The sequence below is a fragment of the Amphibalanus amphitrite genome, unplaced genomic scaffold, assembly GCF_019059575.1.
Source record: "Amphibalanus amphitrite isolate SeventyFive unplaced genomic scaffold, NRLGWU_Aamphi_draft 000635F_arrow, whole genome shotgun sequence".
In the NCBI taxonomy this organism is placed as follows: domain Eukaryota; kingdom Metazoa; phylum Arthropoda; class Thecostraca; order Balanomorpha; family Balanidae; genus Amphibalanus; species Amphibalanus amphitrite.
The window spans coordinates 282,902-308,938 of record NW_024882129.1 but is presented as its reverse complement, the minus strand read 5'-3'; the positions used below and the strand labels follow the sequence as shown (position 1 = coordinate 308,938).

Here is a 26,037-nt window from a genome sequence, read left to right as displayed (position 1 = left end):
CCCGGAGGGGGTTGTGGCGTTGGGGAGAAGGATTTCAGTTTCCTGAGGATAGAAGCACGGAACGGTGAGCAAGGTTCTTAAAAGCTGGAGGAATGTAGCAACACTGCGAAGTCTATGCATAACGTTACATTTTCGTCTGCCATCGTCACGCTAGAAGTTTGCGTTAGCATTAATTTTGTACGTAAATGGTTGCCACGTAAGCGCTAACTTCTGTGTTCCAGACTCGAGTTATGACAGCTCCAGCAGCGATTTCACCATCCTGCCTGACCTGATGACTCGCAGCGCGCCGGTACGAAGCGCCCAGTTCCAGCCACCGCACCCACTGGCGCCACCTGCTGCCGACCGCGTCGCTCACTCGTTCCCGGCCGGCGCAAAAGATGGCGCCACGCTCGCGACGCTCGGCGTTTGCCTGTCGCGTCGCGCCTCGAGTGATGATGCCGGCAGCGCGAGCGACAGCGGCTCGTCACTGTACGCCGAGACAGAGCTGAACGACGCACCGCGACACAACGCCGAGAGTGACGTCAGCAGTGACGTGACGTCATCACAGGTGACGTCATAATGAGATAAGTCACTTGCAGGTGTTAGGTTACGGTCATGGCAGAAAGTAATAAGTTAATAACTGAGTTGAAAGATCATCCTCGGTAAATGTAGATGTAAAACAATCCGGCTTCCTATTTGCCTTGCCTTTACCTTCCACGAAGTAAGCCGAATATTGCCTTAAATAGGTATCGCAAAACACGTATGCTTAGGTATCATCTACCTAGGCTATCACCCAAGGCCGTATATAGGGCTATCACCAAATGGTTGGTAACGTAAGACTTATTTGGTGTTGCAGCATAAACTTTCAATCAGCAAGCCGCCGATATCAAGCAACTCTGATGCCAAGAACAACCCGTCCGAGACGACACAAACCTTCATCTGTGCTCCGGACGACACAGAAAACTGCAAGTTATCAAGGTCGCCAATAGATGTCGGCTCCGGCGAATCGCTCCATTCCCCCGACAACGGGTGTACGGATCAGCACAGCCCGTAGATGTATACATGTTGATGTTGTAAATGTATGCAAACTCATTGACGGCCAATGCTGTAATGCTTGTGCTAGCGAGCTTCGTCGAACGTCAAACGTTTCTGACAATCTGAGATCAGCTGACCGTTTGGCGGTAATGAGTGAACTGAAAACTGAACATTATCGCCAGCCAGGGAAGTACGTAGGTTTAGCAGTCGAGACAGATCGTGAAAGGCATATCAGTGTACGATTGTGGGATCTCCTATGATAGTAACGGGGGGTGTAGCATTGGAATGATTGAAGTGAGTTGTAAACAGAGTGTGGGTTGGCCGCTGGGCCAAGATTACTGCTCGATTGGGCGACTGATAAATGTAATGGTTACGTCGGGTCTGAAGCGATGTGTGTTCTGTATCAGGTATGGACTGTGCTCGAGGAAGGCACAGACCGCCACCGAAGCATTTCTATCGATGTGCTGTGCAATATAAAATAACTAAAAAACATCGCTTTGTTTTCATCACAAGTTTACACAATGCACCCACAAGACAAGTGCAAACTACCTAATTTTGCGCTTGGCAGTTTTTTATCTAGCATCTCCTCACCAATCATATTGGATACATCACAGCACTACCAGTAAATTAAAATATTGCCTCTTTAAACGCGCTGTCAGTCGGTGCTATCCCGTGCTCGCCCACCCGAACTCCAACCGAACCTTCTCAGCTCTCCTCTAAACGGCATCACTGAGCGTATCACTCCCCCCCTCCCCCACATCAAGAAGACGACCAGACTTCGAACCAGTGAGGGTCGCTCTCAGAATTTCCATTTCTCGCCCAGGCATTCGGTTTACGACGTTCATCGCCACCCCTCCCAGAAAAGCAGCGTCCTGAGCTCCAGTAGCGTACCTTTATCACCAGGAAGACGCGTCCGGAATTGAAATCAAGCGAAATCAACGCCGATTGCAATAATGTCGGGCCCGGATGGGGTTCAATCTCCCTTCCCCTTCTGACGAGGTCGATAGGGGAGGACAAACGATGCAGAGGGAGCAGCTGCAAGGAAAAAAAACATCACAGAAACGGGAAAAAAACTGACGTTAAATCGGCGAGCCGCACCAAAAGGCAAGCGTCGTCCCTTCGTAACGACCGTAACGTTTTCGCGACGTTACTAACTTTTTATCGCATCCAACACAAGTCACAACCAACGAAAGTACGACAAAATTCTTTGGCTAATTTTGTCGCACTTTCGATGATGATGAATTGGGGTTTTTGGGCGCCCGGACTACAGTGGTCATCGGCGCCCACCGCACTTTCGAGCAACGTCCATCACTTCCCGCAATGTCACCCCGAAGCTGAGCAATTGGGGCATTAAAAATGGGAGTGTGGGAATGGAATAACTAGGAACCCAGTGGGATGCAGTATGTGTATAGCCATCGCCGATCACGGGTGTTGACGATTGCATCTATCGAGAATGGCATATGTGTACTTCACAGTGAACTTCACAAGAGTACGCTTCAGACGAGACGCCAATAAAACGGGTCGTCATTGTGTGTATTACGCAACGCACGAGTAGAAAAATACAAACTCTGAAAGTCGTCACGCTGAAACTGGCTAGCCCACACACTCACCAAATGTACAAGAGCTCTTTACAGACACACCCATCCAGGACGTACCCTCCATAGCTCAAACACTCCCACTCGTTTTGACAAAAGCGGCAGACCACTCACCCTAACTCCCGACCTGAGAGACGCACCACGCAAATAAATAACCCGTCTCATCGGGAGACAAGACGCACACAAAGTCCCGGACCGACCACAAGAGTTGTACAGCCAATACCTGCCGTGGGGTAACTACGTAATGTGGGTACTTTGGATGGTGCAAAACCGATCAACGGTGCGAATCAACAGCTACGGATAATGGTGAGCGAAACATGAAAATGTGCATGATATCTGAGCTAGAGACAGCGTACAGTCGCAAAACTTATCGAGATACAACGTGGTCAACTCAAACCACAAATCAGATCTAAAGATGCTCTTGTGGAAGTGTGGCGTACAAAACGATAAACGGTGAAAATTAACAGCTAAACTAAGCCAAATGGGCTTTTACGTGTAACGCAAGGGATGTAAAACAACGCAACACACTACGCAAAGAATATGACAAAACGTCGAGAAATGGGGAAAACTATCGAACAAGGTACAAAATGTGAAAACAATGGTGAGAAGGTATGGTAATGCAGTCGCAAACAGCCGAGGCGGCATTCTACACCATGAAAGCAAACTAATCGGTGTGCTCTGCACCAAACGGAGCAGCCACCCAGCCACCATTCCCTTTCAAACTTCTAGGGCTAAAGGGTGACGGCTTTCGCTAAACCCGCTGACCGCGCTGGGGTCCCAGACTCGCATGAGTCCTAACCCAAGCCCCCGGGGTCAGGACCCCTAGAATCCCCCCACTACGGACTTGCAGGGACGTCCGGACAGCGTCCCACACCGTCTGGACGGCATTTCGGCAGTGAAAGCGGCTCTGCTACTGGTGGAGCACAGGTGTCCACGTCTGTGTGCACTCAAAGTCAGCTCAGCGGACACCACTGCGTGATGAATGCGTTACTTCTGCCTACAGTTCGGGCTGTTAGCAGCGGAAGCACAGTGGCGGCTCCGGTTGGCGCCCCCTGGGCCAGCACCGACAGTCCACCGCTGCCGGACGGGGAGCGAGATGTAGGTGGCATTCGCGCCATCGCGATCCAGTCTTCGGCAAGCGTAGCAGTCGGCAGTCCTGCTGCCGTAGCGTGTAGAAACACCCAAGAACGCCCTACGCCACGCCCGTCCCCTCAGGAAGCTCCACCGCACCGACACAGTCTGCCGTACCCTCAGCGAACGTCCCCTGCTGCCCTGCAGCACGCCGGGGCCAGACGCTGCATGCCGACATCGACATTATCCGTCCCAAAGAGTCAGAGCCTCTGCGAAACCTAGCTCGCCACCCCAGCTCCGAAACCTACAAAATCCCTCCCCACATCATGTGAAAACCCTTCCACAGACCCTATGAAAACCTACCTGTACAAAAAGGTAACCCCGGCTTCGGCCGAAGCGCGAGCAGCAACTCTACAGCCTACCAATCGCGTTGTGTGCGTGCCACGCCGCGCCAACGCCAGCCACAACGCACGAGCGCGGTAACAGCTCACACTCCCGTAGCTCACGCGCACGTAGCTCACGCGCCACTTAGCTCACGCGGACGTCATGTCCATGGGCTCAGGCTCGTCGTCCAGCTGGTCGCAGGTGCGTTTGGCGCGGCATCGTCCGCTGCTGCCGTGGCCGGCCAGGAAGGCCTTCTCAGCCCGGCAGATGGGCTCGTACTCGTGCAGTTGACGCACTAAGTCGGGACTGAGCCGGACGCAGTCGCGGCGTGCCGTCACCACCCCGCTGGCAGCGCTGCCGGTGGACATGGGGAGGTCAGGGGACCTGTCGGTGGAAGGGGAGGTCAGAGGTCTGCCGGTGGAGCGGGAGGTCAGGGGGTCTGTCGGTGGACGGAGGGGGAGGTCAGGGGACCTGTCGGCGGACGGCGGAGGGGGAGGTCAGGGGGCCTGTCGGTGGAGAGGGAGGTCAGAGGGTCTGTCTGCCGGACGGAAGGGGAGAGGTCAGGGGACCTGCCGGCGGAGGGGGGAGAGGAGGTCAGACAGAATGTCAGAAGCGCCGCAGGTGGACGAAGAGGAGGTGAAAGTGGATGATACATATTACAATAAGGAAAGTCACGCTATCAGCGCGAATCAAGCACCAAAAAAGCAGATAATAATAACACTCCAATAATTAGAAAGAGGATGTGCCCCAGGTTGGAAAAACGAGTGAGCTATTTTGTCTCGGCCGTATCACCTAAATCATAAGTGCGCAATTAAGGTAATATAAAAAATGTAATGATAATGCATACATACACAAGGTACATACATCGACATTGATAACCGACCTTCAATCTTTACAGTGTAGCGTATAAATCTTTTAATATCGCACTGCCCGTTTTATAGCATTACCCCCATGGAGAAGGAAACGAGCGTACACCAGCCCAGCATAGCTGCGACAATCCCTTTCGCCCTGACCCACCTCCCCCACCACACCTCCCTACTCACGAGAGATTGAGCGAGAGACGGCGCATCACGTAAGCCACAATGAGTGCAGCGGAGAGCGAGACGCCCAGGTTGCCGTGCACCAGCACCCGTCCGCCGGAGCACAGTGCGTCGTCAAGGAAGGCGGTGACGCGCGGAACGTGCGAGAGGACCCACAGTTCGGGCGACTCGGCCAGCTCCACCTCCAGGTACCTGAATGGAGAGGGATGTGGTTAATGACGCTAGTCTTATTCAGCTATATAAACCTGGCTATAGATGGGAAGGAAAATGTGGAGCTCCCGAGCCATTGGTTTCACTCGAAACTGAAGATAGCTGACCAAGAGGGAGCATTAACTGGACCTATGAAATATCAGCACACACCAACACAGGCATTTGGCCAGAAGAGCATCATAAGGCTCCGTTCCATGTAAGAGGGGCGGAATGCGTTTTTCATTCATTTTCTCGCTCCACCCAATCAGCCTAGAGTACAGTAGGTCTACAAAATAAGTCCCCGTCGTATGCGGGTCACAGTGAGCAGTTAGCGCCTGAGCGCTACTCGGGCGCCACCTGCCCGCATACGGAGAGGACTTATTTTGTAGACCTACTGTACCTACCTGCTTCAAACATTGTCACACACCTGGTTGAGACCACAATATCCCAATATCCCATTACATCCCAATATCCCATTGATACGCAGCACCCGCCTCCCTCCCCACTCCCGCCTCCCACACCCACTCACTGGAACTGGTTGGGAAAGTTGGGCCGAATCAGGTGCGCCTCCACGCTCCGTCTGACACAGACGATGTGTGTGATGCCCGTCTGCTGGAGACGCTCCAACTGTGGATGCAAGAGAGCTGTCAGCGGTGTTTGGGCCGCACTGAGCGTGGTAACGGTGCGCAGTTGTCGGGCTGGGCTAAATTTAGTGAAATTACGTCGAGTCGAGAGCATCTGGGCGTTCAAGAGAATAGGTGTATGATCATATGATACATGTATATCATATGATATATCCATAGATAACATGAATCATGTTTCATCATTAAATCATGAATTCATGTTATTTATGATATATCATATGTACAATGATATGCATGTGACGATACGCAAATCAGATGATATAGGCACAAGGAAACCATTTAAGTGTTGAGAGAGTTGCTGTGAGCAAACAATTTGAGGCGCCACTGTTCACAACAAATAAACTTATAAAAAAAAAAATCAGTTGAAAACTGAGGTCGTTTTTTTGTCATGAACAACTAAATATAAGGTAAAATTTGCACCCACACTAACGATCAGCCCCGGTAGCACAAGGATGCACCGCAGAACCTCACCTGATTCCGGCTGGCAGAGCTGTACGGTCCGAGGTAGAGTCCCGGCAGGATTTCCTGCATCTCGCGGCGCATTTCATAGGTCCACTGGAGCGGCGCCAGTGGCTTGGTGGGCGGCCGGCACCGCGACGAGTGGTGGTGTGCGTACACCGGCGGCCACATGGCGCCACCAGGGCACAGCGGCGGTCGGCTGACAGGTGCGGCGCTCTGACACTGAGCGCTGCCTGGATCCCAGCAGATATTAACCCAAGGACAAGCCACTCAGAAGGTCCCTGTGAATGTATGCTGATTGTCAGGCATCTTTTCCAACATATTAACTGAAAGTATTGACTGAAAAAAAATCCCACATTGCTATTCGATATTGATGTTTTGCCAGCTGCGAACGTATAACGTGCCGTTTCACCCCTGATCGAGCTAGAGCTTCGCGGAAAAAAATGAGAGGATTGCCCGTGACAAGAGGAAACCGATGATACACAATTTTAAGGTTCTAGGTCATTGGTTGCCCTTCCAGGTCAGGTCAATAACCGAAAAGTCTGGAAAATCGGGACTTGTTAGAACGACGTAAAGTGTGGCTGCTATGAGTGTTTTCGGGGTGCCGATCACGAATATCATGTTAGTTTTGATCAAAGATGCCTATATGCATTTTGGCCAGGTCGGGTCAGGTCAGGTCAACCAGTAGGGGTCCTGCCGGGTATTCGTAGTAGGTGTCAACCACTTCCAACAGCTTCGTAGCATGTTACGAAGGCACTAAAACTACTTCGTTAATATTCAAATGGCTGCTAAATTCGAATTCAGCTCGAAAACCGACCTAAAACATGTAAAACTCGAAAAAGTGAGCCGAGGTCATCACAGGTCAACGACCTGACCTGACCTTCAGGTGACCTTGACAACCACCCTGTCCCTATTGCATCGCAGCAACATCATATTACATGTTTCAACGCTTAAAACCACCAAAAGACTGCAAACGCGCGGCTAATGCGAGCCGACATACGCCGAATCGCGATTCCGGCCAAACATGCTCTCGAAAAGTAGGTCACAGGTGAAAGGTTTCTTGGGTCAGGGTCATGAAATTTTAAGGGTTAGGTGTAAAATTGATCAAAGCGAGGGTATTGAAAGTTTCGTCGCGATCGGCCGATTTTTACCCGTTATTCGCGAAAAAACCGAAGGGGTGGGGGTCCGTTTGACCCTCTCCTATACGATCGAGGGTTAAAATACACATGACAAAATACACATGACAGACACACGCATCTTCAAATGAAAGGAACATCATGTTTACCTTAGCTAAACATGAAACATGGCGCACAGCTTAGCAACGGATAGGGCTACAGCGCCGTGGAAAAGCGTATTCAATAGCTCCTTCAACACGCTTTAGCCTGCAGGGGGCAAAAACAGCCAAAATAAACGTTTTTTGCTAAAACAGTTTTTCCGCAATAACTTTTGACTTAGAGCTTGCATGAACTTATCTTTACCAGCATCGTGTCTTTATGTAGACTGTGGTGCATGATAAAGTCATGGAACATGTTAAAAATGAAAAAAAATGCAATCGATATTCGATACTATTCCTGAGCTAGGGCAAATAAGCTTATTTGTGTGTAAACTAAATGAAATGAAAAAACCACCATTACATGCCTTATGACATTTTCAACTGGAAGCCTATGAAACTGAGTCTTTTGAATTTTTGATAGTTCTCTAACTGTAAGTAACTGTACGTCTCTAACTGTAAGTTCTCTATTCTAACGGTAAGCTGACATTTTGAAATATTAGAAGTAATATTACATACATACATAAAGGTTTATTTGACCACGGATGACAGTCAACGACTGGTAAAAAGGCCGTACATGAGCTGTGCAATGGTGGCACCACATGAAGAAGTGAAAAGCATCACAAAAATTAAAAACACAGTGCATTTCAAAAGAGCTCCGAACATATCTACGTGGGGATCACATCCTGTTCATTAGATCTATGAGTACAGGCACAGTGGACTTTTTTGGCACAGTACTAGAAGTAATATTAGGCATTAGGTGAGGCATTGCTGCTTTCCTATGCCAGGATGATTACTGGTTAGGGTTCAACCTTTATTTCTCCAGTGGCAGTTATTACACAGATTGCATCGAAAATAACTGGTAATTTCCCCCGATTAAATTTATTGTGAACACCACCATAGATAACATGAATCACAAATTAAGCGTAGGGAAACTATCAACAGATCAAGATGAACAGCTAAATGTGGAATCATCTCATCTCATGCATGCATTTCGGTGTCTTTCGTTGGGTCGACAGTTGTATCCTACAATAAATCTGATCGGCAAGTCATTCACGGCGGATTTGACCACTTAGCCGCGGCAAAGTGGTGGTCCTCAAGGGCTGACAGTGCCATCAGCCATGTGCATTTCGCCTAACCACCGAGGGACAATGCCAAATTCTCACATGAGCCAAGCGCATCTCGTTTACGAATGCTGCGGAATGGCAACAACGTCAGATTCTTTTGATGCAACTTATTAGCTGTGTCAAACATATCCGATAAATCGTTCGCAAGAAGCGGTGTAGCAGTGATGTAGCCCCGCTATCGGCCGTGCACATATCGAATCCCTCCCATAATCCCATTGCCCTGCTCATCTCTCACTCTACCGCCGGCGCCTCACAGAGCCGAGCGGTGCGTTTCGTGCTGTAACAGTGGGAAGACTGCGAACTTGCGGGCGACCCACTTGATTGATGGGACCACCAGCACTGCACACTGAATTACATGTCAAAGCTCTAACAAAGCTTTTTCGGTATTTATTTACTTTAGGTCCGCAAAACAGAGGGGTAAATAAAAGTCATTCACACGATACTCTAAGACCTCCTGATTTCATTTCTGATACTTATTCTTTCTAGAAACCAATTTAAAAGCACCAGTACACTAGTATCACCAGTATCACCACCAACGGCCCCACCTCCGACCGGAACTCCACGTGTCTGCGCGGCGCACCCGCTACAAATGGTCCAATCAAGGTTGAGCGAAATTACGGATGATAATAAATTGTAAGGAAAGTGACGTCAAAATAATCGAGGCGGAGCGGTGCAGTGCCGAAGGCAATGCCTTAGGAGAGATTACAGGCAATGGTAAGTCAAATATTTTTAGGTTAAGTGGTTGTGTATCTGGCTTCAGGCCGAAGGCCTGAAGCCTGATGCATAACCACTTAACCTAAAAATATTTGACTTACCATTGCTTGCAATCTATTCATGCAAGTCACTTTTTCCTTTTCCCCCAGTAGGCAAACATCAGTAGGTCAGGTTAGGTAAGGTTTGGTTATGTTCTGATCATTTTCTCATGCTCTATTACCTTTGCTAAATATTTTCTCTTTTTTATTCACCGTTTTTCTTGTGCTTTGGTATTATGACGTCATTTTCATAAAGTCGAAAACTAATGAATATCTGCATCATTTTTTCTTTTATAGGGCAGCGTTGTATGTTTCGTTTTTGTCGCGGAAGCGTGCTTTCTTCAGTGTGTATTGTGCAGCAGTGCGGTGTAATGTGCTGGGGTTTAAGTATCCTATTTTACATTTTTGATGCATTTAAGCATCATATCTGAATTCAGGACATCAAATAGTGTAAGAATGTGCATTTTTTCTTGTTAAAATAATATTGCGGACCTAAAGTAAATATTTACCGCTTTTTCTTCAATTTTCCTAATCTATCTCATCTGGTCTGTCATGTCCGTCGCTAAGCCAATTCCGCACTGCACTACGCTAAATTGACACTGCACCCAGCCAAAATCCGCACAGCACTGAATCCGCAACAGCCGAACAAGCCCGCACCAATGAGATCTCGTCGAAATTGCCATAGTTTGCAGACTGGGTCAGGGCTACCGGCTAGGGGAACCAGGGTCCAGGAAGCAAAATAAAAATTCCGAATTCAAAGAACCTTTTAAGGAACTTTCCAAATTCCACCTCCTGAAATAATTGGGTAGGTAACTACGTAATAAATTGGAATGAGGCAGCAAATCTACTGATGTACCTATACAGTACTGGGTATTAATAAGTCTGGCGTCCCCATAGCTGCATTCTTGTGGTTCCACTAGAATACTTCTTGTGGAATTTTTTCATGGGTCGTGGGACGCCAGACTTACCATTTACCAATACCCAGTACTGACTTCAACTTGCACGCGGGACTCAAAATATAGTAATAAAAATGAAAACCCAAGCCAAATGCTCAGGAACAATAAATGACCAAAACAAAATTGTGAAACACTCCACACATAAACAATATTAGGTACCCCACGCCAAGCCCCACGTCTTGTAACGCTTTCAACCAACTTTCAACCACTTTCAACACACGCCCGCTTCTTTCTTACAGATTCTTTTGCGGTGTGTTCGGTACTAGGCTAAAAGTTAGCATGCACTCGCAAGAGGCGGAAAAACAAACCAATCAGTGTGTTAGATCACGGTGAACAGTGCTAGTAGCAAGCTAAAAAGAACATTGAACTTATGAAATCCTCTTCGTTGTGTTTGTGGCGTGCTAATTACATTAATGACGCACAAGGATATCAGGAAGAGGTAGGTAAATAAAAATTGTTAGAATCTGAGCGTAAATGCAGGCTTCATTTTTTGCCTGATTAGCATAAGAAGTGGTTAAAGATAAAATAAACAGATCTGCAACTGAACATGTTATTTAGTTTATGAATAATATTGATCAAATAATAATAAATCTAACGGATTATTGAAAACAGCATGGATATATCCGATCATTCGACCAATGATAAATGCACTAAATAGATTCGAGAGCTAGTGCAATTATTATTGAAAGCAGCATGGAAATATCCGATCATTCGACCAATGATAAATGCACTAGACTCGAGAGCTGGCGAGACCGAGAGACCCCAGTAGGTTTTTTATATACCTACCTTGCTCCCAGTACAGTGGCGAACACGCCAAATAACCTTAAATCTATACTACTTAATTCGAATGGCTGAATGGTCGGTTTCAGACCCGACCATGACAAAGAAAAGATGACTTCTTGACACACTACGACCCTATGGCCCATATCCATTGGAGTGTAGCCCCCGTTTCAATGACATGATTTTAAACCAGAACATAGCCAAAGCTAAACGTTCGCAGGTAGACGTTGACATGACACGGGCCACCAGGGTCTAACCGGATCCACTGTATCATGGCCCCTGGTATCATGGTGGCTTTGATAAGGTACATTGATACAGTTGAAAGCGAGCAGTGTATGCACACTCTATAGGTCTCGAACTCGCCGTCACCAACTCGCCGCTCGGACGCCTCGCAACAGCCGACACGGAGAAAACTTCCGTGTTCTCGCGACCTGAGAACGATCTCAGGTCGCGTTCAGAAATGTGCTTGTGCAGGGACACCAAAACCCTCCATCCCTCTATCGAACTGAGAAGCGTTGGATCGTTGGCGGGTCCCGATAAGTTATGGGACCGATGGATGGTGACCGATCAAATACCAGATCACTGCCTTCACTGCTCATGAAGGACAAAGACGAAATGAAGAAAGCTAAGGAACGATAAAATGTCAACGTGTATTTGAACTCCACATCCATTTGTGGATAGGCATTTAATCACATATAAACATAAATAAGTCGTAACTCATGATTCACAAGTCGATGTTCAATTTTAGGGCTCACGTTTCAAGTGCTTCTCCACTTCAGTTAAATATATAGCACAACTTCCAGGTAAAGTTTGTTAGCAGAGAAATCAACCTAGCTTACAATAATTTGGGAACAGCTCTTCCAAGATGAAAAATTAACTGTTCATATAGTTGTCCTGAACAAAGTACCAACCGCCCTAATAATACAAGCGAAACTAATATCAGACATCAAGTGACAGGACTCGCAACCATCTCCAGGCAAAGCAAAGCAAAGCGGATACACCATGTCATGGCCACGACAAAACAAGGAGCCTCGGTCAAAGTGTCAACAACTCATTTCACTCAAAAGGCAAACGACAATGGAGACATGTCTCAGGCACACCTTACCACATACTCTGTACGAAAACCATCCGATCCACATCGCACCAACTGCCATTTGCAAACCGCACATCCTCGCAATCCATCCCACCCTCCCACCCCACTACAACCAACACTAAATGTCCACAATGACAAACACCTCGTGTTGGTCTTCATGATCATGGACCTGCAGGTTCGAGTACGTGATTGCCTTGACCTCGGTGCCCTGAGGGTGTTTGTCAAGGTCAAACGACTCTCCGTAGCCCCGGGCACGTATCCGGAACTGCACCCGGTCAAACTCGACAATTTCCACGTGGCTGGCGACGAAGAACGGCTCCGCCGAGAACATGAACAGGAACTCGTCCAAGAAGTGGAAGAGCAGCGACTCGAGGTCGTGACCCTGGGCGGTGACCTCCTGCGTGTCACACGCCTCCACAGTGTCGAGGTCTGTCATGTAGCCGAACATGGCCAGCGCCGCCTGCTCGTAGGCCTCCGTCAGCGAAGTGCCCCAGGCGTGGATCTGCACGTCGGCGGGGTGGTCCAGGTACTCATAGCCGGCCGCCGGGTAGATGCAGTCGTCCGCGTCCCCCTCGTCCGCAGAGCCGTCCTCCTGCAGTGGGAATTGGTCAGACAGCTGTTAGAAAGATAAGCGAGGTAAGATGCTATCGAGATACAGAAAAGAAAGGCCACTCGAGACAATCACAAACACTGATGGCCTTTTGAGTAGGGAAAACAGAACCCACTAAAATATCATGCAAATGAAGCATCTTGATGAACAATGATTTATTTCCACCTACATTACACAATATACATAATACAAATAAACAATAAACAAATTTTATTGAAGCTTCAAAATGGCTGACCAAGGGTGTAGGCATAATTCTATTTCCTCTGTCATGGTTTAAGCATAGTGTCCACGTCCTGGCTCCAAAGTGATCATGACCAAACCAGATCAAATTACGAACTGGACCCAACCCACTGCAACCCTGGATGGTGCTGACCTGGCTATCTGCACTCGTACTGTGCGGCAGAGCATCACCGCCACCATCAGTTACTGAGTCTGCAGCTGCCGCAGTCACACCCGGAGAGCTCGTGCTGCTAACCTCATGGTCACTAAGTGCTGGTGATGGCATTGCGAATTGCAGCACCTGACAGAAATATGGTGAAAATTGACATTAACCAACTTATGCAAGAGTGAGTTTAAGAATTACTATTCATTTCTCGCTTATCTCAGAGGAAATCAGTTATCCTTAAAAACAGTTAATTGAAACAAAAAACACATTTTTAGCAAACTAAAAAGATTAAAGGTACCTACTTCTTTCACATCGGCAATTCATCTTATAAGGCAAAATACATAAGCATAGCAGTATTGCCAATACCTGTAAATCTTCTGAATTCCCCAAAAAACATGAAATTGCATTAGGCTTTATCAAATTACACGTAAATACAAAACTAAAAATGAATAACATGAGCAACTTGACATATCTATGGACTAGCTACTCAGTACTCTGATTTGATTTTTTTTTACTTTAGACAAAAAGCTGCCTATCTTTCACGTACCTCCTATGTTCGCAGTCTGCTATGTCAGTAATTAGATAACTAGTAAATAAACCACGAAACAACCGAAGAACGCGGCTCAGAACCTTGAATAATACACAGTAAACAAAATTTGTAAACATTTGCCACTCCGCCTAAAAAATCAAGCATGAAATAAAAAAGGTTATTTTTAAAAGTTATGCAAAATAAGTTCTATATCGTCATTTGAATTCAATCAAATTCATTCGTCAGGTAGCCGTACGCCTAAAATTCATTGGAGCAAGTCAGACGAAATGTTTGGTCCTATGACGTCATCAAATTAAAGAACATAAAATGCTACGACTATAAACACAATAAGTAACGTCGGAAGCTGGCGCAATTTTGGCGCAACCTGGCGCAATCATCAATATGTTGAAGGGTTGGAGCAAGGATTGGAGTTGGGTTGGAGGATGATGATCGATGGCTATGTCCGAGGCAGTTAATACCGATAAATCTGTGGTATAACGAAAGATAGCGATACAGAGGGCATTTGCTGCATTTTCCTTTGGAACTCAGAACCAATTGTTACATTTTCCACAACCCCTGAAAGTTGAAAAAACGAACTGTCGCTGGTCAGAGAACATATTCAGGGAAGCGCTATAAAAACCCTCTCCAGTTACTTGACCCCTTAGTTGACCGCCGTGGAATGACCCGATTGACCTAATTCATAACCTCAAGTTAGGTCCTGGCCAGCAGCGTTTCGTCTTTGAGTTTACCGCCTCCTCTCTGCTAATCCGCTGCCTTATGCGCGGATTTCTGACAAGGATTATCGGTTTTCTCAAATATACTTATGACTGTTTTCGATGCGAGAAAAATAGCCATAGCAGTTCATAAAAAATGAGCGCACCTGGGCACCTGTCCCTAACGCGCCCTCTTCATCCCGAATGCCTTGATACTACAGCTTTGCTGTCTTCCCGCTAGATGTCGCAAGCTATTGGTGAGCGGCCGAATGCCCGGAGGCGCCTCTCCAGGTACCGGTCGCCGCTCGGCGCTACGGTGGGGCTCGTGCAGTGTGTGCGTCGCGCGGTGCTGAAAGTGGACGGGGCGGTGAGTGACGCTGTGAACGGCTGTGATACATAGGAACGAGACTGGAAGTTACCACCGTATTGATGCTAACCTGTTGGTAGCTGAAGACAGCACTCCGAGGACACCATGCGATCGCGCGGGGTGTTGTGTTTTATCGCTGCGATAGCCACAGGTGAGTGACGCTAAGTGTCTATCTACAGCGGGCTGTGTCGGGTGCATGCACTAGCACGTGATTGCCTACTCACCGACTGGCCAGCGATAGTGATTAGTGATGATAGGGGGGCTTAGGTGATAGGTCATGGGTCTTGGGATAAGAAATGAGCTTCAACGTATTTCATCGGTAGTGCTTATTTCCAACTGAAACTTCACTGCATGGTTATGGGATATGGATGCGATGCGTCATTCATCAAGGTCGCGGTGACACGTTTATTGTGTGCTTGAAAGTTGAAGCGGTTTCGGAGTAAACATGTTTTCGCGGTCGATTCGCTTAAACCAATCTTGTTCTGAACTGCCACGGGTGTCGTTTCAAATGGGCCGCCTGGTATCTATTTCATTAGGTATATGCATTTCCTCAACATCGGGATCCGTCATACCATGTCGCGGACTCCAAAAAGATGATTGATCAGATATGGTCACTGCAGGATAGATCCTTTCACGTGGTTCGAGTCCATGGTATTGCATCAATGCCTTACGAGTGCCCGATAAGTGAAATTGGACGGTCCCCGTAGGAAAGATTCAATTATGAATCTGAATTTGGTACCATTTTGTCGCCCGTCCACTGTGCTGTGCTACTACTCAGTGCTCATCCTGACCTATTTTGTCCGTTAGGTACATTTATTTTTAACGATACAGAGTTTGGCATTGCTTTTTGAAACGATATCCAGGGCTTTTACCAATAATTATCACTCACTGTTCATGTTGTGGTTATTCTGTAGGTAGGTAGGTACACTTTTTCTCTTTTCTGTTGACGATTCGGTGGTATTCATGGCTAATTTTTTAAAAATTCCGAGCCGATCGTTACATCATTTCCGTACTAATTATACCCTCAAGAGGCCTGCGGCGGATAAGGCAATTCCGATCCTCATTTAATCCGTGTCACATTTTTATTTGATTTTAATAGGTGAACTTAAAGTGCTCGCTTGATTATAATTGCCCCCTCTCGGCTCTCAGACCAAATGCCTAAGTAGCATGGACAGACCGTCACCAAATGCCTAAGTAGCATGGACTGTCCCCGTCTGATCGAATCCAAATCCTTTCAAACCAAACTCGCTCTCCGTCTGCGCCTGTCTTATCACGGCGTCTGCTCCGAAAGTTGACGGTGTTGTGGCTTCGACCGAGCCCGTCAAAACAGCAGCCAGTGTCAACGCTACAAAATGCCCACTTCATTAGAATGGGGACCGCGCCCTCGCCGGGATTTCACCGAGGCTCCCGCAGCAAGGCAGTAAATCCCGCACCGATGGAGAATCCAAATCGATGCGGTGCCTCCTCATCTCGTGAGTCCTCAATATCGTCCGCCTTGGTCTTCAAACAGCCCGATCGTATGTAGGCGACTCGTTGGGCGTGTCTTGCTTGTGGGATGGGATCGGCATCGGCCGTGGCTTCATTCACACGATTCACACGTTCTAGCTTGCCACGCACGATATCTAGAACGTAAGAATATCCATGTGGGGCATTTCTTTCCACGTTTATTCATCACTACATCTTGCTCTATTCACGTGGAGTGAATAATAAGGAAGAATCCTTATTCCTACATTTTCTCTTTTTCCCGCTCCTGTTGCATGGATGGCCCGCTCCTGCCTCCTATACCCAGACCCTTAACCTATTTCTTAACATTCCCTTTTTTCTTTCTATATCCTCTTTAGATTTTTCGTTCTCTTTCTCTTTCTTAGTCATATCTTTCGCTTTGTCTTTCTTTATCTATCATTCTCTTTTTCCCTTCTCTTTCTTTCACTTTCTGATCTTTCTCTTCCTCTTTTCTTCCTCTCCCTCTCCCTTTCTTCCTTTTATTCCGGCACCAGAACTCTCCCCTGTGTGTTTGCTGTTGCTCGCTTCTTTTGCCTCAGGTCATCCCAAGGTGGTACAGCAAAACCCAGAGGTCCCCGACAGTCAACTCAGAGATAGAAACGTACTGAGGCGATCTGTCCTGGGCGAACTTCTGAGCATTGCCTATGTCCCTTCTAAAAGGAAAGGAAGGGAACAGGCCAACGCGCCGCCACTACCAGCTTTCGGCAGCACGTGAATGGTGGCTTTGGATGGTTTGGGCCTCATGGCGTTGTCCGTTGAATGCACTGGACGATATAGCTGGAAAGGTTTGCAATTGCGATTTTGTTTTGCAATAGTTTGCAATGTAATTTTACATGGTTAGCTTTTCGCTAATCCTTGTCCGCAAACTTTTTTAACTGTACCAATTTTCCTACAAAAATAACATCAGCTTGTACGTTGAGAATTCTGTCGGCAATTCTCTGCAATCAGCGGGAACAAATAACGTGAGGACCACGGGCTTGGCGCCGGACCCCGTTTATCGCGAATGGCCAGCCGGCATCCCGCGCCAGACGGCGCCGTTTCGCGCCATTTACCGCTCTATTGCAGGCCGACGTCGGTGGATTTGTCGTAGGGGACCGTCCCCCTCCGCTCCGCCCCCTTGTTCTGGGGGGGGGGGGGGATATCGGCGTAGGTACCCTGAGAACTGTCTGGTGGACTGGAAGGGTGCTCGCTTTTACGAACAATTAAGGATTTTCTTGAGGTGTTTGCATTTTCTAGTTTTATCGACCACCCATCTTAGTACCGAACGAAATTATATTATCTGCGGATAATATCAGCCGATGCTTTTGCCTTTTTCATATTCTAATTTGGCGAATCTGAAGTCTTACTTGTAGCTGCTTGTCTGTCCAATGTTTTGACATTATGGCGAATGTAGCCCATATATGGCCTTCATGTGACCACACATTTTTACTAAGCGCCCCGTGCCCCCGCCCATTTCTGCCCCTTCCCCCTCCCCAGTGTTACCAGACCACTGTCCGTTGCGAGGCTTCCCTCCGCCGCCTGGGGTCATACGTTGGTTTCGTGACCTTGCCCGTCCGCCGCATACCTGCCCTGTGAGCGGGCGGAGGGAGGGAGGGGGAGGGGCGACCCCAGGCAATTACCGACTCCTGCTGGGAGGGCCGGCGGCAGACGGCCGCTGTCGGTCCGCTCTGACCCGGCGGCACGGCGGCCGATCCACAGCCCCGGGTCGGGTCGACGGCTGTCGGACGCACGCGGCGCGGCGGCGGATCTCACAGGGACTCCCAGAGAGGCTGAGCGAAGGCAAAGAGCGTCTGAGCGTCGGGTGTCTGAGCGAAGGCGGGATCAGAGAGGAATGCGCGTCGTGTCCGGTGCCGAGGCGAGGGTGAATACGATGAAGGAATTTTTGAAGTTTTTTTTTTTCTTATTTAGGGAAGGCGAAGGTCAGGCAGAAACTCAAGACGACCATTGTGATTTGTAGAGGCAAAGGTTCGTTCAACTGTGGCTATTTAAAGGCCATGCTCAATGTTAATTCCATTCCATGATATATCCACTGCGTTACATATGTATTACATTGTTTTAGTCTCTGTTGCATGTTTCGTAGCTGTAAGCCGTAAAATTAGTGGTTTATTACGAAGGAATCTGCATATTTGATGAGACACAATGGAACACAATGGAATGGCAATAACCACACCCGCGAACTCCTAATGGCGGTGAGCCATAAACCGAAAGTGACCTTTCGGAACTCCGAACCCATACGGACCACTAGTTGTCATGCAACAAGACCGGTCTGGGCCGCTCCATCCATGGGATGTCCCCGCCACAATTGGCGACTCCGCTCGGCGAGACAATGGATGGGTCGTTCTGCGAGCCAGTTGTCCCGACCAACTGTGCTACGAGCCGGGAACCCTGCTTAGTGGTCGGGAACCCTGCTTTTACTGTGCGGGGCTACCGCCTTCATACACCCATGCCACCGCACATGGGCTGCATTGGCAGGCCACACCTTCCCCCAGTCTAGGATCGCTCGCCTCCCTCGAACCCACCCTTCATCCCTCCTCACTGTATTGGGGGCCAGTCGTCCCGCTCCTAACGCGCGATAGCTCATGCACTGGAGCCTCCCTCCGTTACGGAGTTATCGTGTCGCTGAGGACACTTGCTGCTTGGTTTCCACGGAGCGTCATGGTGTGGAAAGTAGTGGCCAGTGTCGAGGCGTGATTCTCTGAACTAGCCGTCCAAAGGATCACATAAATAAGGCCTGTCTTGTTCTCCATTTGCAATGATTTATGCTGGATTTCCTGACGTTTTGACTAATGTGTCCATAACTGATCGACTGCTGAGTAGGTTTTGATGTATGTTCTTGTGGCTCAAATTGCTTCCTCATATTTCACTGGTGCATTAAATAATTCCAGTCAGACTTATGTGCCATCTTATTGGCAGCTGATATCACATCGAAAAATAAGTGTGCCTCTGATAAATAGAAATGTTTATTTACATTGCTGTTGTTTTCTCACTCAGCCTGTTTGCTCTTTTATTTTCTCCTTTTCTCCGCGCCTCTGTCTTATTTCAATTACATCTCCGCGCCTTGACGTTTCCTCGGTTCGATGCAAGAGGGGTAGGGCTGGGAGTGGGGGGGGGCTGGGTGGGCGCAGACAAATTAAAACGGCTCGCTGCTCGTGCAGAGCGAGCCGCTGAGGCCCTCCGCCGCCTCTCTGGAACTCATCCGCGCTAATGTGTAGAGACGGAACGAGAAGATGCACTAGCGGGCGGCGTTTCTGCCGTCTGTTTCTGATACCCTGGTCGAGAAAAAGGAAGGCGTTGCTGATGCAATAGCCGCCTGCTGCCAGCTTTGTTTGAAAGGTCTGTGCATCTGTAGAGACGTGCCAGCATCCTATCTTCTTGGCGTATGTATGTGTTAGCGTTGAAGTTTGGAGATAATTTGCGACCGTTCGGTTTCAATGTCTGGTGATGGTGATCAAATTATTCCAATCAAAATGAAACAATTAACGAATGCTGGTCGGTTAGGCCGGTTAGAGCTTTCGAAATCATATTGATACCACTGGATTCTCTGCCTTCTTCTGCATGATATACCACTGTTGTAACCCGATTCTCACTTTGCAAATCATGCCCGTTATTCGGGAAAAGGGCGGATTCGAATATCGTGTTCGTCCCCGGCGACTCCCATCACGACAGCACAGCACTGGCGCTGTGTCCCGTTACGGGTGTGTCTCCGTCCCTCGAGTCCCCAATTCTATCAATCCCTCGGCGGTCCAGCCGGGCGGCCGAGGAGCGGGAGCCGATCGTCTGTCGACGATCCGCTGAGTCAACATGTTGGCCCCGCTAATGAATGGACCGAACACAAACAGTGAGCCCGTGGTGGTGTTGTGTTTCTATACGCGGGCGCCGGACCGCCGTGTGATCTAAACTGGGTGGTCGCCGCCGGGAGGACGCTGCTCAATTGATTGAGCTACTGTGCCGGAGGAACTCGTTGTGATTGGGAGGCAGGAGAACGGGTTGTGCTAACGAACGAGATCATATGTACTTCTTCTGAACTAAACGTTTTTCATTGCACTCCTTCAGCTCAAAGCCGTAACGCTAGTAATTACGTACGAGTATGAGCATAACATCAGTCGTTCAGTCCTGCAATGAATGCTCCTTTTGTTTTTGATTTGCTCATGTGCCATGTTTTCATTTTAATGTTCCTTGTTTATTTTATTGGTTGACCTTTTAGCGCTTATTTATGTGCAAGTCTCAGGTCAGCTGTAAGTACATTGTCATTTGATCTTATCCGAGGCTTTGTGGCTCCGGCCTCTTGTAGTCCAAATTGCTCTTATTTCAGGAATGGTATCGACGAGTTCAGATCAGCGGTCTAAAAGATTTATGGCTGATAGAGTTGTCGTTTGGTTAGCGTTGCCCAACTTTCGTCCATGACTTGAATCAATTCCCGTCGGCAGCCCGATCAGTTACTGGCTGGATCGACTCACTCTCTCCTCTCGGCTCGGCCTTCAAACCCTTGTGTAAGCGAAGGGGCTGCTTGCCCGTTTATTGGACGGACCGGGCAAGGGATATCTAATGGATAAGTTGCCTTACGCCATGCATTTGTAGGCGTGGTTTGGTGTCTTTTTTCGATCGGCAGTCAGCTTTAGACGTATTCTCCAGATAGCCTCCATGGCCAAGGTGGTACCTTCTATCTTTGGTTGCTTTGATTCTATGACGTAATCAAAATTGAAAATGATCTAAAGATCGACATATCTCCGATAACATGACTCAGCTGAGTCATCAATCATGCTATCAAACATTTATCTGGACATCACATCATATTCGTCATGTGGGTGATGTCGTTCTCCGGTCTCCCTGCATTCCTTCCACAATGGCGGAAATGCTCAGTCTGCACAAAGGATCGAGTCATGCCGAAATCACGACCGGTACCGGCCGCCGTGCCGAGCCGTTTTCAGTCGGCTGCTGCACGTTTTACTGCCACATGTACCGGCATATGACGTCATAAAGGGTGCTGTTCTGAGAACAGCCGTGACCGGAGCTGCGGCTCGCGGAGATCACGGCTGCGGACTAATGCTTACCAACATAAACCTGACGGGTTCAGGCTGTTGGTTGGACAAGTGTGGATTCTGCCTGTATGAAGCATGAAGTAGTTAGGTAAATAAATAGCTTCCCAGTGCTGTCCAATGGACAGAATTTATCAGATTTCTGAGTTTGGCACACCTTGAACCTCGCGGAAAGTACGATAAGCAAAGCTGCAAATATAAATTATACATAATTATAATTTATAATATAGATTGTATCACTTTGTAGATATATTCAGACGATCGTGACGTACTTACCAACTTTGTAATTCGTAGTACATTTGAGATCCGGTCAATCATGCTGCAAAATCTGCACTCACGCTAAGAACCATTTGGGCGTTTCGTGATTGTTAACGCCCTGCATGCAGCTAAGTGTCAAGCTCAAGTTTGCACACTTCTGGAGGTTTGTTCAGCAAAAGTAGACCCATGCCATTCCTCAACATCAGGTGTCGCTTAGCTCTGCTAATGCTCCATTAAGTAGATACTGGCTTGTAAGCCGTTGTCTGTGCTGTACCGGTCGCCGGAGGGTTGAGGAAAGGCTGTTTATTGCACGCGACCGCTTTAGGCCAGTTTCCTCACGGTGGGTCCGACATTCGGTCAGTGGCAAGGTGGTAAACAGGTTTTTCTGGCGGTCATGTTTGTAAAGAGAGGTGGCCTTGACTTATCGCTAGCAGCAAGCGTGATCAGCTGTTTACATTATCAGATGAAATTTCGCCATTTTCATATTTTGAGTTTTTCTGTGATTGTGATCTGTTGCTTTATCATAGCAAGCTGGTGCATGCTGTCTAATGTGAAATTTCCTTCTCCGTGCCGCAACCCGTTAGTGTCCGCCTAACTCGCGGACACGACTGCAGGATTTTCAGCTCAGTTCCATTTTCCTCGTTTATCTCTGCCGGCAGAAGTCGTGGGCGTCGGGAGAAGTGGGTGTCTGCCGGTGGCCAGGGAACAGCTGTGGAGAATTGACTGGAAACGAAAGTTTCCGAGATTGCACCGAAATTCGTCCGCGCTTGGTCCCATGTTGTAAATAGCTGGCAATTTCCGGGCGAAATTAGGGGCGTCTAAATATCTCAAGTCTCATTCCCTGTTGATAAATGTCACGAATGTTTACGCTGAGGCCTGACATTTGACTCGGAAATCAGATTCTGGTCTAAGGTATTTGTTCGGCTTCTGTAATTGTTGGCTGTTTTGATACCAGACATCGCATATCCACACTGAGGCGAGGAACGGCTGGGTGTCTGGTCCAACATCAGTTGCGGCGGCGCGAGGTTAGAGACGGGGGCGGGGCAGCATCAGATTGCACGATCATGTACCGGCATTGTTCCTCAAAGTGGGCTCTCAAGTGTCTTTCATTCGGGCGTGCACTCCCCTGCAGCTTACGGTGCTGACGGGAATGCAGGGACCTGTGCGCGCAAAATTCGGGAGGATGCATCTCTGCAAGTGCACACCCATGCCCAGCAAAGTCTCAGGGCGTCTAGCTAAGCGTATCCTACCCAAGCTTATCTATGGGCTCTTTTGTTGGTCTCGCGTTTCGAATTAGACCCTCCAGTCTTGAAATATCACCTCGGCTCTCGGCGGGCGGCCGACAGCCACGCGGCGGGCATCTCGAGTCTCATCTCGCGCCTCCTGTGGTGGCGGTGCCCGGGGAGAGGAGATGCCAGTCGCCGGTCCGTCTCGATGTCTGTGCGGGGCTGACCGTCAGACCCAGACCCAGACCGTCAGACCGTCAGACCGTCAGAGGCTACTGCAAATCTGATCTGGTGTGGCTCGGATTTCGGTTCAACTTGCACAATGACCAGTGACAACTGACCTGCATGAGTGAGGTTCATTGCTGGCTGCTGCCTCCTGAGCATTGTTCTGGTGCGAGGTATTCTTATTTCTTACCAGCCGCTGCCAGGTCACCCTGCTTCCTCTTGCTGGTCCGTCGCTGTAGCATGGCTGACCTACACATACACAAGCTCCCCTCCCCTCCCACCTACAGCTATGGTGATTGGTGATGCAGTATCTTCAACCGCCCCTTGTCTTCCCTTGGTCACGGTTCGCCCAGTATGTCTGTGATCTGTGCACATTAAGTTGATGGATCGTCGGCTATCTGAAGACAATTGGTACGGTTGTGATCGGCCGATAGGTCGTGAGGCGATGGAGTACCTACCTCCTCAGATCGCGATATGAAAAGAAAGATTAAATGGTAGGAGCTCCGAAACACATGACTCACAGCATTTTTATGCCTTGCGCGATTCGGGCTGCTATTTGAACATATGTTCCAGTATTCCTTGCATTTTAAGCATATGACAGGATTTTTCCCAATTCAAACCTCCAGCTTCCTCCGTTTGGCTTGAACAATTATTTCATGCCTCCCCACTCCCCAGCTGCGTCCTTCTGCGAATTTGGTACCCAGCTTGACGTGAATTTCGGGCTCTTATCCCTTTAGCTTCGTGTTGCAGCTTTGATTATGTCTTTTTGTTCTCCATAGCATTGTTCGTCACAGTTTCGCCTCCCGAAAGGTCAGCACGCGCCTGGCGCCATGCTGCTGCCACGCGCTGGGCCGATGCGGGGTTTTGTTGTGTGCAGCCTCGTTCGGCGCCCCTGTTCCACGGCTAATTGTTTCTCGTTCCGGGCAGTGCCTTCGCATGGAAAGGCAGATAGGCCGAGGTCCATCCATAACGAGACGCTATCCTGGCACAGCGTGACCCTGGGCGGCCGGAACGTGCTCGTAACCTGCGGCCATCAACCTGCTTTCTCCACGACCTGACCCCAGGCCAGGCGAGGATGAACCCAGGGACGGACAAGGATAGGACGCCAGAAGAGGCAAGGGTATAAGGATAGGGAAGGTCATGACAAGATAGGAGCATAAGTGAACGAAATAAAATATGTGCTTTGAGATAAAATGATTGATTGAAAAGTTTAAAAGTGAATAACGAACGAAAATCAAACATTTTAGGCTGTAAAACTACGAGAGATATTGCTTCTTTCTTGCTTTTATGTGCCGCAAAAAAGTTCCAATTTTGGAAACAATGTCGCATGCATCGACCCAGGTACTGAGTCGGGTATATTGAACCTTATAGGTCGGGAAACTGGAAAGTGCATTCACTTCAGCAGTTGGTCTGAACTTTAGGGTAGATCGTCGAGGAACTTTTCCATGACACGATCAATGGGACGAAACCACTTTCGTGGATGGGACTCGCCATTTCACAGCCTACGCGAAGCTTCGTTTCGAGCTTTGACATACGGCGGTCGCACTGGGACGATCTGTATGATCTGTATGACGATGTACATATGACCCAAAACGCCGGCGCATTGTGCATTCCGCTACAACATGGCTTCAAGGGATATTGGTTATCAGCCACAATTTGAGTTAATGCGTGGGTTTCGTCGAATTCACGCGCTTGTAGACCATTCCCAGTCCCTCGTGAACTTTGGAGTTCGTCCGTTCTCAGGGAAGTACCGACGGTCGGACTCCGCGAGATCATGGAGACTAATGTTTTCCGAGTGGCGGCTAACGACCCCAGGGGGAGGACAGATGGCCGATTTGTCGTCTCGTTCTCCGCTCATCAGCATGCATTGGTGGCATTCGCACCATCGTGTGGGGGTACGGTGACACGCATGTGGGCATCGCGTAGATAGGAGCTCGTTATATAAAGGGGGATGATGAGGATGACATTGCAGACACGCTTGAGTTTTCCCATTAACCAACATGCTAAAATGATAGACCTCGCTGTACATACTTGTACACAGAGGTCCACGGTTGAATATCGGCATAGTACGTCTATAATGCCTTTTAACCCTCGCCCATGTAGGGGGGGGGGGGTGGTGCAACCCCCCCCCCTGAGGTTTTTCGGAAATAGTGCAAAAACGGCAGCGCGCAGCGCCGCCAAATTTTGGGTACCTTATGGGGCAAACCTTGCGCATCTTTTGATAAAAACATTTTGACCGGGTCATGTCAGGTCACGGAGTTATGACGTCACAAAGGGAACAGCCTCCGGCCGGATTTTCACAAACTGAGTGCCAACGCCCGAGGTTTCCTGCCGGTGGTACGGACATCGGTTGATGGATCGTGATGAAACTTCCCATGCATGTTGGGGCAAGTATTGGCTATTATATGGTATAAGAAACTTGACCGGGTCAGGTCAGGTCACGGAGCTATGACGTCACAAGAGGAACAGCGTCCGGTACTATTTTTGAAAAGCGCCCGAACCACTATTTTGCTAATTCTTGTCACCTCAATGGGAATATGCAGCAATATTAGCTTCTATAGGGAGCAAATGGACATCCCAAATCCAAGAATACAATCAGATTTCAAAAATTTAAATTTTGATTTTTCGAATTTCTGCCGCCGACTGTGACCTTGCCGACTTCCGGCGCTCCCAACGCGCCATTTTTAGAGCTAGGGAAACGAAATACATACCAAACGATAGAGAATTGATCAAGGAACACGATAGTGAAGGTTTCAAGTCGATATCTCCCAACGTTTTGCCGCAATCGCCGCGGAAAATTTGAAAAAGTCT

At 48.5% G+C, this 26,037-nt stretch overlaps 4 protein-coding genes across 20 annotated transcripts in view; 2 read left to right on the top strand and 2 right to left on the bottom strand.

Annotated features, from left to right (window-relative positions):
• Positions 1–1,499, top strand: part of LOC122363700 (protein sidekick-2-like) — a 42,479-nt gene extending 40,980 nt beyond the window's left edge. The window contains exons 13-14 of the mRNA XM_043333242.1: positions 222–547; positions 836–1,499. Of these exons, the coding sequence (XP_043189177.1) occupies positions 222–547; positions 836–1,033 (524 nt within the window). The 3' untranslated portion in view covers positions 1,034–1,499. The remainder of the gene's footprint in view (positions 1–221; positions 548–835) is intronic.
• Positions 1,500–2,528: 1,029 nt separating this feature from the next.
• LOC122363693 (serine/threonine/tyrosine-interacting protein-like) lies at positions 2,529–10,738 on the bottom strand. 9 transcript variants are annotated; one of them, XM_043333223.1, is made up of 5 exons: positions 10,514–10,738; positions 6,409–6,677; positions 5,823–5,920; positions 5,108–5,296; positions 2,529–4,418 (listed from the first exon to the last, which is right to left on the bottom strand). In XM_043333223.1, the coding sequence occupies exons 2-5, from the start codon at positions 6,565–6,567 to the stop codon at positions 4,214–4,216; spliced, it is 651 nt and encodes a 216-aa protein (XP_043189158.1). In that variant the 5' UTR covers positions 6,568–6,677; positions 10,514–10,738; the 3' UTR covers positions 2,529–4,213. The 9 variants fall into 9 exon arrangements, with proteins under 9 accessions (XP_043189158.1, XP_043189164.1, XP_043189154.1 ...); XM_043333229.1 differs by having other exon boundaries at positions 10,701–10,738; XM_043333219.1 differs by having other exon boundaries at positions 10,661–10,717.
• A 1,177-nt stretch (positions 10,739–11,915) lies between these two features.
• On the bottom strand, positions 11,916–14,788 carry LOC122363692 (protein archease-like). Of its 3 annotated transcripts, none has more exons than XM_043333217.1 (3): positions 14,779–14,788; positions 13,358–13,504; positions 11,916–12,966 (listed from the first exon to the last, which is right to left on the bottom strand). In XM_043333217.1, exons 2-3 carry the CDS (start codon positions 13,487–13,489, stop codon positions 12,493–12,495), a joined length of 606 nt encoding a protein of 201 aa, XP_043189152.1. In that variant the 5' UTR covers positions 13,490–13,504; positions 14,779–14,788; the 3' UTR covers positions 11,916–12,492. The 3 variants fall into 3 exon arrangements, with proteins under 3 accessions (XP_043189152.1, XP_043189151.1, XP_043189153.1); XM_043333216.1 differs by lacking the exon at positions 14,779–14,788 and adding an exon at positions 13,917–14,061; XM_043333218.1 differs by lacking the exon at positions 14,779–14,788 and adding an exon at positions 13,672–13,679.
• Positions 14,277–26,037, top strand: part of LOC122363691 (fasciclin-2-like) — a 97,025-nt gene continuing 85,264 nt past the window's right edge. For 2 of the 7 annotated variants that reach the window (XM_043333209.1, XM_043333212.1), the window contains exons 1-2: positions 14,291–14,310; positions 14,853–15,129. In XM_043333209.1, the coding sequence (XP_043189144.1) occupies positions 15,084–15,129 (46 nt within the window). In that variant the 5' untranslated portion in view covers positions 14,291–14,310; positions 14,853–15,083. Of the gene's footprint in view, positions 14,370–14,852; positions 15,130–26,037 lie in introns of all 7 variants that reach the window. The other 5 variants (XM_043333214.1, XM_043333211.1, XM_043333208.1 and 2 more) reach the window with 4 other exon arrangements.

Coding starts and splice junctions, on each gene's coding strand:
- LOC122363692 (XM_043333217.1), bottom strand. CDS start 13,489: ATGCCATCACCAGCACTTAGTGACCATGAGGTTAGCAGCACGAGCTCT. Junction 12,967..13,357: donor GTACGAGTGCAGATAGCCAG/GTCAGCACCATC, acceptor TTCCCACTGCAG/GAGGACGGCTCTGCGGACGA.
- LOC122363693 (XM_043333223.1), bottom strand. CDS start 6,567: ATGTGGCCGCCGGTGTACGCACACCACCACTCGTCGCGGTGCCGGCCG. Junction 5,921..6,408: donor GCTCTGCCAGCCGGAATCAG/GTGAGGTTCTGC, acceptor TTGCATCCACAG/TTGGAGCGTCTCCAGCAGAC. Junction 4,419..5,107: donor CGTCTCTCGCTCAATCTCTC/GTGAGTAGGGAG, acceptor GTCCACCGGCAG/CGCTGCCAGCGGGGTGGTGA.